The sequence below is a fragment of the Microchirus variegatus genome (genome assembly GCF_963457635.1).
Source record: "Microchirus variegatus genome assembly, chromosome: 2".
Taxonomy (NCBI): Eukaryota; Metazoa; Chordata; class Actinopteri; order Pleuronectiformes; family Soleidae; genus Microchirus; species Microchirus variegatus.
The window spans coordinates 37,218,079-37,229,706 of NC_139803.1; the positions used below are offsets into that span (position 1 = coordinate 37,218,079).

The 11,628-nt window shown below is 42.4% G+C and overlaps 1 protein-coding gene across 2 annotated transcripts; it reads right to left on the reverse strand.

Moving 5' to 3' along the window:
* Positions 1 to 2,293: 2,293 nt before the first annotated feature.
* wrap53 (WD repeat containing, antisense to TP53) lies at positions 2,294 to 11,615 on the reverse strand. Of its 2 annotated transcripts, none has more exons than XM_083904795.1 (11): positions 11,431 to 11,615; positions 10,557 to 11,016; positions 10,250 to 10,436; positions 9,617 to 9,712; positions 9,189 to 9,297; positions 8,469 to 8,557; positions 6,457 to 6,680; positions 5,360 to 5,571; positions 4,661 to 4,764; positions 4,417 to 4,560; positions 2,294 to 3,775 (listed from the first exon to the last, which is right to left on the reverse strand). In XM_083904795.1, exons 2-11 carry the CDS (start codon positions 10,840 to 10,842, stop codon positions 3,547 to 3,549), a joined length of 1,680 nt encoding a protein of 559 aa, XP_083760921.1. In that variant the 5' UTR covers positions 10,843 to 11,016; positions 11,431 to 11,615; the 3' UTR covers positions 2,294 to 3,546. The 2 variants fall into 2 exon arrangements, with proteins under 2 accessions (XP_083760921.1, XP_083760922.1); XM_083904796.1 differs by having other exon boundaries at positions 3,527 to 3,775; positions 4,409 to 4,560.
* Positions 11,616 to 11,628: the final 13 nt, after the last annotated feature.

The following is an 11,628-nucleotide window of genomic DNA, read 5'->3' on the forward strand; positions in this document are numbered from 1 at the left end:
GTATTAATTCATGTCGTAATAGAGGTGGAATAAGGTTATGCAGAATAAGGTGTTAATACGTGCTTAATGATTACTAATAAAGGGCTAGTATGCGACTTCTATGTGTTAGTAAGTTAGTTAATGGTGAATATGTGTTCCCTAATCTAAAGTGTTACCACAAATTCTTTAAAAAAAATTAACTCAATTTGACCCAAAATGACAAATCTATGGCATTAGCATCTACTCGGATGATTTCGATTTTTTTGTATTCTCTGAGCACTCTTAGAAATAAGGGTTCCAAAGGGGTTCTTCTACAAGGGCTGAGGTTCTACCTGGAACCATTTGCTTCTGAAAAACCCCTTTCCTGAATAAAGGGGTTTTTCAAGGGTTCTTGGTAACACTAATGGTTCCAGTAAGAACCATTTTGATCCAGAGAACCCTTTAAAACCCCTTTCCTGAATAAAGGGCTATAAAAGGATTCTTGATGGAACCCTCCAAAAGGGTTTATGAAAAGGTTCCACCTGGAGCCAAAAAGGGCTCTCCTATGAGGACAAGCCGAAGAACCTTAATTGGTTCTACTGAGCACTTTTATTTCTAAAAGAGTGTGTGTTATCTCCCACAATGCAGCATATCATCTATTAATTAATTAACTAACTACGGTGGCGTGTCTATGGGGGGCTAGGGTCAGAGTTAAGGGCCTGTCAAACACACTGTACACAATAAAGGTATTTTTTTGGCATTCCCCCCCCCCCCACCCCTTGTCCACGTCCACACTTGACGTGGATTGAATCATTAACTGGCACCGCGACCACCTTTGTGAGGAAGATAACGGCTGTGATGTGTGAACATGGCGTCAGTAAGGGCCGCACTGACGCGGTGCCTTCTGTACATACGACATATTTCGCAGCTTCTGTTACAGATAATGGGAGTTGAACACTGAACGTTAACATTGAAATCAATATCTATCAAATGCAATTTGTGGTTTTCGCCCGGGAGGTGTGTGGGGAGGGTGTTTGACATAGGGGGGGGTGGGGATGCATGCTTAATTTAACATTTTGGCGATTGTTGTGCAATTCAGAGGCATAACGTAATGGATTTAGCAAGCCTGATGTGGAACAACTGGCCTGAGAAATGGTGGTTAGCCTTGAGGCAACGAACTCGATAGGGCGCAAACACACTGTAGCATCATATTACAGCTGACACTGAAAGCCCACAGGACAATAACACTCAAGTCCATGTTGCTTTTCATCTACATCTCATATGCCCCCAAAACGGCAAGAAAGAAAAAAAAATTCAAAGGACACGGATAATCCGTGTTTATTTGGAGCTGAACGTCTGGACACAAGAGAAATGTAAAGCCCAGGGCTGACTCTCCCTCCAGCTCTGGTTTGTGATCCACTCATTCCTGCTTTTAGCACCATGGACCATTTGTCTTCTCACTTTGTCGTGTTGTGAAGTGCGTCTTGTTTTCCTGCAGGACAGAATACAAGTTAGATGTGAAGTTGTAATGTTGCAGCGCACAACATCAAGAGGCCCTGCAAGGTTTGGACGATAGAAGCGCTCCACAACGTGTTAATATACAGATTTTAACATTTTCTCCCACTTTATCCTCCATCCAAACCCAGCTGACACAGATTTAAAGCCTGGACAGATTCGCCAGTCCATCACAGACCGACACTCCGACACTAACAAACCAAACACCACACACAAAGGTCAAAGAAAGGTCACACACAAGGGGGAGAACATGCAAACTTCATGCAGAAAGGCCCTTGTTCACACCGGGTCACGAACCCTGTTCTTCTTGCTGCAAAGGCAAGAGTGCGAACCACTACACCAACCGTGTGGACCCGAGTTTAACACATAAAATATGAATAAATGTTACAGATTATACAACAGAACCTTCAAGCCCAAGGAACTTTTAGTCATCACACACTTTAATCAGCGAGACTTCTGAGGTTTCGACGAGTGCAGACCATCAGACAAACAAGTAGCAATCACACCACCACTGGATTATTAATCACACTTGTTTGGCTTTATTGTTCTCGTTTTCTGGCCCACATTTTCCCTTCCCCATCATCTTCCTACCCACTTTCCTCTCCCAAGTCGGAGACGGTCGCTATGGCAACGCGCACAACAAAACAGTGGCGCTCTCCAACTTGGCTCTCTCCACAGTGAGCCCCTGTGGTTTGAGGAAAATCAAACATACGAGAGGATGCGACATCATACAGAATATGTGAGAGAAAGGTGAAAGCTATGAATAGTTTCCATCTCATAAGTGAACGCCGATCGTCTCTTCAGCTGTTAAGTGCGGCCTCTTGACTCGAGTGTAGCAGTCGTCTGATATTCATTACAGGTCATCGTACTGTGAAGCTTCTTTAACAGAAAGGACAAAAAAAGTGAATACACGCAGTGAATCGGTGATGAGATACGCTTTTAATTCACACCAGCTTGAATGAAACCAGCAGAAAACCACCTGTTGCAGACAGAGCGAGTCTATCTAAAGACTTGAGTGACATCAAGGCCTAACATTTCCCGGCAGAGCATTACATGTGTATTATATTGTGAAATAATAGCTCCCAGATTGTAGCTACAATTGCTTGGCACTAGTTATGAATTCCGAGAAGTGAGACTGCAACGATCAGAGGGTTCAATATTAATATTTAGCTGTTTTCCTAAAAAATATAAGGCTGTGGTTGACAAACCTGCAAACAACCAAAAACAACAGCAAAGCATGATGCACTGATGGCAACGCAAGGATTAAGCAAACCATCAACAAGGCTCATTATCCATGTTGCACCCATTAATTCAAGACTTTCACAGAATGAGGTTGCAGTCGTCGAGCAAAACGCTTTGAGATTATACATCCATAAATTAGGATTAACATCATGGCTTTACAAAAATAGACATTTCATGGGCATGCGCAGAGCGACACAATGTGTCCACGAGGAAGAAGAAGAATAAGAAGAAGGTAAAAACAGGAGATTCCATCAGTTTACAAAAAGCAAAGCTCGAGAACAAATGGCACTTTTTGTGATTGATCGCAGATAAGAATCTCTGGGGCAGCGTTACAGCCACACACACAACACACAACACACACAACACACACAACACACACACGTTAGTTATCACAAAACCAAGGTTTTCTCAGTGGGTAGACATCTCGTGGTTGGGATTTTCAGCCTACAAGATTGTAATTTGTCTCAATCAAACCGTTCAACAAGGATTCTATATTAAAAAAAAAAAATATATATAGGTAATAATAATAATAAAGGCCCAGTGCTTTTATCATCAACTAGTCTTAAACGTATAACCCTGGAAATATGTTGAGTGCTGTTAAATAATGCTTCTATTTTAATTCTATAAACTGACCTACTTGTAAAATTGCCAAGTTAAAGATTCAAATTATCTGGACTGTGTGTAAATGTGCTAATGCATGAATAAGCAGGTTAAAAAAAAAGAATCCTGTAATATGTTTCCACCCCAGTAATCAGTGTTTCTGATGAGGGGAAAAAAAAGGACTTGACTTTCCCAAAATAAACTTCCTGCAGGTGTAACTCAAACAGAGCCTCAGGGCTCCACTGTTGCTGTGCTTGCCTCCTGGTTTTCCTCCGTGGCCGGGCCCAGTGGTCCGGCCCACCACAGAGACAGAGTGTTGTCCTGTCGAGTCTCCTGTGGCTGTGACATCACAGCATCACCTCCCTCACCGTCAGACGCCGACTCGCCCTCGCTGTCGCCGGGCCACGGGAACTGCCGCTGCCCGCTGGAGGTCGCCAACAACGGCATGAAGGGATGAACACTGAGGGAGGGCAGGGAGATAATGAGAGACATTTACATTCAGCGACATTCCCTTTACACAAGGGAGGGAATATACATCAAGTTTGATCTAAATAGCGGTTAATTATTTTAGTTTAGCAGCTACTTTCTTCTGTTCGGTGCAGGAAACACAAACGTATTAATCACTTCTTCGGAACAGAGCCATTTACTGGATGCCTCATGAATACAGACTGTGGTTATTGTACAAAGCAGACCGATTCCATTTTGTGCAACATTACAGCTCAGTGACTGGATGCTACTTTTCCATCATCTCTAAAAAAAAGAAGAAGAAGATATTTGGATGATTTGTTTATTCTATATAGTCCGTGCCAGGAAAACACAACAGTCAATGAACATGTCTCAACCACGTTCAGTTTGATCATCGCACATTGGGGACAAGATATTGCCAATATGAAGGATAAACTGAAATATGCTCATGGGATTTTTATCTCCATTTCCACCAGAACATGATAAGAAAAGGAAATTTAGAATACAGTTACATAAATAACCTCCAATATCATCAACTAGACCCACAACATCAGACTTTACATTACACTTTTAAGATGCATTGTGTTTAAATAAATGTGATAAAGCACAGTGATATGACTGGCTTAACTAGAATACCTGACGCCATTGGTGCAGTCCCAGTGGGCCTGGAACTTCAGCTGAGGTTGCAGTAGCGCTTCATTACCATCAGGAGGAGCTGTGTGGGTGTCCCACACGGTCACCACTCCCTCCGTGTCCCCGCTCAGCAGGAACCTGCCTGACCTTCAGTGCACAGCAAACACAAGAGCAAGTTCCTACTGTGGTCAGCCCAATGAGGATTTCAAGCGTACACACATTTCACAAAGTACAAAAAGAAACTTACAGGTCCAGGTCAAAGTAGATGCGCTGGTTAGTGGCGACATTCCTCTTGAGCGAAAACACAACCTTCCCCGGCTCTCTTAAATCCCAACACAGGATTTCTGGATCCTACAGAAACAGTGGGACCTTCAAACTTTAGTAACTGTGACAGTAATGTATATTAAATCTGACCGGGATACTGAATAACAGGGTTCCATAGTTGATTGTGAATCAAATAAATGCACGCAAAGTTACTTTAAAAAGGTGACTTTTAGATGCATTTCAGTCATTCCAGATCAAAAGTAGTACAATGGGCCTGAGGTAACACAATGTCTACTTAAGAAATGCTAATGCAGCTGCACAGGAGTTTCAGCAGCTGCAGCTTCATCCATTGATCTATTTCACTTGCTGAATAAGTGATCCATCTACAGTATTTTTGTGTGTGATGTGGAGCATTTAAAATTAATTGTGATTAACGCTGACAGCACTATGGCTTGTATTAAGTATGCTTGGGCTTCTGTGACAACAAAGCTGTGCAGCTCATCGGTGAATCCTGACTTTTTTTGGGGGGGATGGCCTTAATACTTAATCAGACTGATTACATGCCACATTCTTCCATCGAGTCTGGAACTCAACGCTTTTATCAATAAGCTTTTGCAAGTGTAACCCACTTCCTCAATGAGGCAGCATTGTTTCTTTGTGTGCTGTACTTGAATGAGTTCACCTTGCGCCCGCCGGTGTACAGGTAGTAGCCGTCCGGAGAGAAGAGCAGATGGGTGAGGCCTCCGTGATGGCGGGTGGGCAGCAGAGCCAGCGGGGTGCCGTCTTGGCAGGAGTAGAGGCCAGCGCAGCGGGAGTAAGAGCCACAGGCATAAACAGACTGGCAAGGGCTGAAGCCAAAGCAGGAGATGATGCCACTTTGGCCCTGCTTCTTCACTGCAGCAGAGACAAGAGAGTGACATTTCACAGGGATTTATTGTTAAAGGGGATTTTCAGTTTTACTCCTGAGTTGACATTGTGGCAACTCCTACATTCTTGATTATTTCTCTAAGAGAAAAAAAAGATTCCTCAGCCGTGCACTCAGTCAGATTTGAATCATCTGTTTCTTTTTACTGCGCGCTCCTTTCCAAATCATCCTCTGTCTAACTTTTACAAAAAGACACATTTTTGGAACATTAAGACACAAGCGAGGGTTTGGCACAGCCCGCGCATGGATCACATAACCTGGTTTTGAGACCAACCATACATTTCTGCATAATGTGCAGTTATTAGTTATCAAGTAGAGATGAAGCAGCCAAACACACAAGAAACCATAGACGGCAGTAATCCACCAGAGCCGAGTGTTGAGTTGCCAGCACGCCAGAGCTGAAGATTACTCATGACCTTAAAAAACATTTTTCCACTCATGTGTTACCATGGTTGTTTGTTGCCACTTGGAAAGTTACAAAAGAACAAAAAAAAGATGACGAACACAAACCTTGGACTCTGAACAAAAAAGCTATTTTGTTGACAAAGGTTATTTTGAAGCTATAGACTAATAAGAAAAGTTATTCAGTTCATTTCAGTGCATTTAGAACCTTGCAGCAAACTCAAACCTGATTCACACAATTGTTTTTCGAGAAGAACATAATAAAAACGGTTTGTTCAAGGAGACCTCAGCCACACAGATAATGACAATGTCTCTGTTTTTGTTTGAACATCAATGAACACGAGTTGAAGGGATTTTGAAAATAATATCCCATCCTGAATAGCAAAACATTTTCTTCTTACTCACACCAAACTATTATTAATAGAAAAAGAAATTTCTGGACGATAACTGACCTACTGTGGGACGCTCCTCACAGTCTCGGCCTGGACGATCAGTGTAGAAGACTCGGACAGTTTTGTCAAAGCCGCAGTAGAGCTGCGTGCCGTCAGGTGAGAAGCAGAGGGAGTGAGCGGCGGTCAGCTCGTCCAGGTGATTGTAGGGTCGGAAACTGGCGCGCACCTCGCCATAAAATGCATCCCATAAGTGGACCGGGTTGTCGCGGCTACTGCTGGCAAGACTGTGGAACACAGACGAGAAGAAAGGCAAAACCAGTGAGTGAGCTATGGGAGAGGACTGAGAGATAACAAGGAAAATGAATAGGGAATTATGCAAATTATGAAACCCCTGAATAAATAATACTTAAATAAAAAAGAAAGGATACATAATTTAGTCAACATTTATAATCCCTGAGGGGTTTTTCAATCTAAAAGTAAATGAACAAAACAGTCAACAGGCAACTGAGATTCATTTGAGACAACAATTTATAAATTGTATACGACCAAAACACATCCTCATTCCTTTCCTTCAGCTATGTTGCATTCACCTGAGTCTATCAGTATAACAGCATTTGTGCTACGTCTAGACACAAAACCGCAGCACATCTTTATCGATTTAAATTCGGACCAAAGACTAAATCATGCCTTTTAAACTCTAATTATTGGCAAATTAAAAAATGCCAAAACATCACTGTGGCTCAATTAGACAAAGGAAATTAGCCCCTACCCAAGGTGCTGGGTTTTGTTATAACCCCTCTGAGCCTCAGCTTTATTCCAGAGCAGGGAAATGCCCAATTATAATGCTAGACTGCTGCTAGCTTGGAGCAATGCCTAGAACTCAGTGCAACTTAACCAAGCTCTAACAGGGGCCCTTATTCCCTCTCTACAGGAGGGGCATCAACAACAAATGGCTTTTGGCAGACAGAGTTCAAGGAGTGCTGGGGAAGAACAAGAAACAAAATGGGGGATTTGAAAGGAGTGGAAGGAGGAGGGTGGAAGACAGAAAAGGTACACGTTTGCTAAAGTGTTTTACAGTCACAAGCATAACCTTTCATCTGGCTGCTTCTCTCTTTAACAAGCTACTCTGAGCTTGACTGACCACATGGATGTGCTCTGCAGGAGCTCCTCTCCGATATGCGGCAGTGATCTAAAACAGATGAAGACGACTGTACACGCTGTCAGCTCCGACTGCCATCGTCTTCCTCACAAAAGCTTTGACAGAAACACACAGGGCCCTCGAGTGGTTTATTGTCCACACACACAAAAAAGTGTTTGTTGTTGCTGTTGACACAGCTCTCATCGGTGGGCATTCGATGTTGACCCGTACCCCCCTCGGTCAAGGAGTGGCACCACAGGGCCTTGATTAGAGGACTCTGCAACTGGGCCTATTTTTCTCACAACGGACGGTCTGCATTCTCTATGGTGACGGCAGGGTGTTACTGATGTTCACCAAACACACAGTGATGTCAAAGTGATTGTCTACACACGGAAAAAGATAAATTAAGATAAAGGAAAAGTCCTGAAGTCAGGAGACTGAGAGGCCTTTGAGGTGTCGCGTGGGCTTGGGAGTGCTGCATGTGGGCAGAACCATGCTGCAAAGCGTCAACATTTGAATTTGATCTCAAACAATTGAATGGATTCCGACAAAAGGTCTACGTGACATAAATTGCTACTAGTAGCTAAATACTTTCCAATCTAGTTGAGGGCAGACTCTTGCTTTAGTCAAAAGAGACGGTGGCCACGGATGTTTGCTTCAGATTGTGTGAGGAATTTGACAAATCACCACTGTTGGAATTTCGTGAGAGATCGAGTACATATACATGGAATATTAAGTAAATGCAAAGCGGTTCTGCAGAACACGACAAGTATAACTCGACCCTAACGAGACATCAGAAAGCCTTTACAGATTTTCTGCAGCAAAAATGATATTAGCTTCTGTCGTCAGCATAGCACTTTCTCTTTAAACGTCTCATCTATTCACCTGTTAAGAGGCTTAAAGAATAGTCTGAAGAGGATTGAGTACAACTCACAAGCAAGTATCTGGATCCAGAGAGGTCATCTTGGGGTACCAGCAGTAATCGTAGATGGTGTCTCCCTCTGCCATCCTCAGCACTGGACTCTGCAACAGAGACGCGTTCAAAGAAGACGATGGGATATTAGGTATGATGCTGCAAACTTTGAAAATCTATTAATATTCAACACATTTCAAAAGCAGCCTGATCACTGACATTTACTTGTGTTTTGTTGAATTTTTGAAAACTGTTGTAACACAGAACATATTCAATAATGAAGTCTAACAACTGTCCATGTTTATATCAAAGGTAGGATTACAAGTCAATAATGTCATGGCTCCACAAGCAAGACAGTGTTAGACGATAAAAGATAGATAAAAACTCATTATCTCTAAATTAAAATCCCTGCACAGACACTGCTTATGTGTCAGGTTTGAGTGCTTTATAATGGCCAGTAAAAATATGAAGACTTAATTGAAAATAAACTATAAATAAACAGAAAAAATTTAGTTTAAGGATGATTAGGGAAACAGAAATACAAGCATCTATATCGAAGTCCAATATTATTCAAATAAACCTCATTAATTACAATTGTTAATTAGCTAAACATGACTTTCTGTAAGTGCACCGAGGATGTATGTGCCGTTATATACTACGGAGTAACGTTTCTTTGTCCGGCTATTTCTCTAAACTCCAGCGTCAGGAGGTACACTGATGGGAGACTACTGGTGTCCTCACCATCTCTGGCAACAGGTCCCAGTTATAGCTGTAAATCTCTGGAGGCAGGTTGTACACACGAAGCACATTGTCCGCACTGTTGGTCAGGATACAGGAACCATCAGGGGCCCTGGAGAAGCAGAGCAGGAAAGAGGAAAGAAAGATGGGTAACGGTTAAGAAGTGTTAGTACTTCCGTTACCACTTTGACCTTCTAAAAGTGGATAAAATAAATGGAATTGCGCCTTTGACTCCTTTTGCACATGAAGTTATTTTCTCACTGTAATCCAGGAGATCAAAAGCCACAGGATACAAAATGTAAACTACACAGGTCCCTGTAGTGGCCTTTACGGATTTATGGTATTGAGGAAAATGTCTCTATTATTGTATTTGTATTCAAAACCATCATCCGTTGTGTATGCTGAATTATGTTAATGTTCAAATACATTACCATTTGCAGCCTTTCAGGTAATTCTCTGGGAAAGTGGAGAACTCAGTCCATGAACCAGTCAGCATCTGGGGATTCTTGGTAAATTCCAAACCAAGGCTGAAGGACAGAATTTTAGTGTGAAAATAAATCATTCAACAGTCTCATCATACACTAACATTTTTAATGTCCTGATTTATCAGGATATATTACATATATACATTTTAATATACCCAGCAAAACTTTGACTGACTGGCCTGGCACAAATGAGATACTTTTTGATTATAAATAGCAGAAATTGTGATTTTTAAAGTGATTTCTGGTGTATAATGTTATATTAACACTCAACACTGGTCTTTGACCATGTATACTCGCATTGACATTCTGGTCAGTACTTCATCAAGCTCTATCTTTTATAGACTGTGTCATCCTCTAGAATATAGTGAATCCTCTCGCTCTGCAGTGCTCTCACTAAAGTCCATTTCATCATTTCACAAACATATGTATTTCTCGTCTTCATAGTCACTGCATAACATCACCAACCCCCCACCAAATCCAGTTTTAAATAACTCACTTGATGGTCTTCCTGCAGTATCATGACCCCTGGGTATGTGCAGCATGAGGTTAAAAATAAACCTGAATTCTTTCTCCACTTACTGCTGTCCTTCACTGGGACTGTCTGCAGATCCGTTAGCATTGCACCCCTCCTCTGGTTTTGTCTCCCCCTCTTGTAAGGGTGCATCATGCCCTCCATCTCCATTCTCATGACATTCTTCTTCATCTCCCTGAATGACAGGCACCTCTTCCCCTCCTTGACCTTTTTCTTTACACTGTGGTGTTTCTCCTGTGTTAAGGTTTAAATTTTATATTTATACAGATTAAGTCACTCGTCTTCAAGATAATCCAGACATGATCCAAAATATTAATTTATGAATGTAATGCTTAATTGAAACAAGTACTTTACTTTGTTCTGGTGTGACTGGCTCTTCCAGTAGCAGGCCAGACAGTGCTGGTGTTTCCCCATGCATCTTGAGTGGCTCAGAAACCTGCTCCAGAATCTGTTCTTCCTCACTCATCCTCAGCCGCTTAACAACTGGAGGTGCCCCTTCTTCTAAGGTCCCTACCACCTCCAAGTGGTCATCTTCAGGTAGAAGTGCGGTGCGTTGAGGGGGCTCATTATCCGCCTCCGAGTCCTGCACCGTGCCCGTCGCCCCTCCAGTTTCACCACCACCTCCAGCAGAGTCAGACATCTCTCCCTATGTGTATCAAAGTATTCTATCAAGTCCTCTTCCGGGGTCACACAGTTGGCTGTCAGACGTGAGTGAGGTAAGTGCTACTGGGGTAGTGCTTCTTCCTGCAGTGTGGGTGTTTGAGTCTGCCGAGGGTTGAGGACATCACAGCACCCACTATCCTAGAATAAACAGCTGGGCCACAGAAGATTGAGGTTAGGGAAGAGAACAGGCGAGATCATGTGGAGAAAAAGCACAAAATACTGTTTATTAAAAAAAAACATTTCCCATTTTAAAAGCAAGAAAACGTTCCATTTTCTCATTAAAAGTAATAAATAACTAAAACCCAAGAGACACCTGTAGCTAGTGACATGCCATTTACCAGTCATTACAAACTAGCATTTAGCGAACTTTTGGCTCGTCCGTCGTCGTCGCTTCGAATGATTTCCCCACATATGCTGTGACCACATTAAATCAATCATACGCGTCTCTAGGTAAACAAATAAAATGCTTAAATCCCCTTTAACGTCCTTTACCGACAGGCACACCAACCACCTCACGTTACCTCACGTTAGCATTAGCCCATACTAGCAGTTTGATGCTACATACCTGTGTTGTGGCTTGCTTGTTCTTTGGTTTCAGCTCGCAGTTACCAGCTATACACACACACGTTTCTTTTCGACGTTAGCGGAGTTTCAACTAATACCGGAGAGTGCGGGTAGCACTAAAGTCTACACAACGTCCTTCCACTTCAGGGCTTTGTGTTCATTTACTAGCTCACTACGAGTTGTAAACACTGAAGGCGGC

Bases quoted from the DNA above. Each gene is read 5' to 3' on its own strand.
- wrap53 (XM_083904795.1), bottom strand. From the start codon at position 10,842: ATGTCTGACTCTGCTGGAGGTGGTGGTGAAACTGGAGGGGCGACGGGC. The intron at 8,558-9,188 runs GTGAGGACACCA...TCTCTGTTGCAG, and splicing joins GGGACCTGTTGCCAGAGATG to AGTCCAGTGCTGAGGATGGC. The intron at 6,681-8,468 runs GTGAGTTGTACT...TGTGTTCCACAG, and splicing joins CTGGATCCAGATACTTGCTT to TCTTGCCAGCAGTAGCCGCG.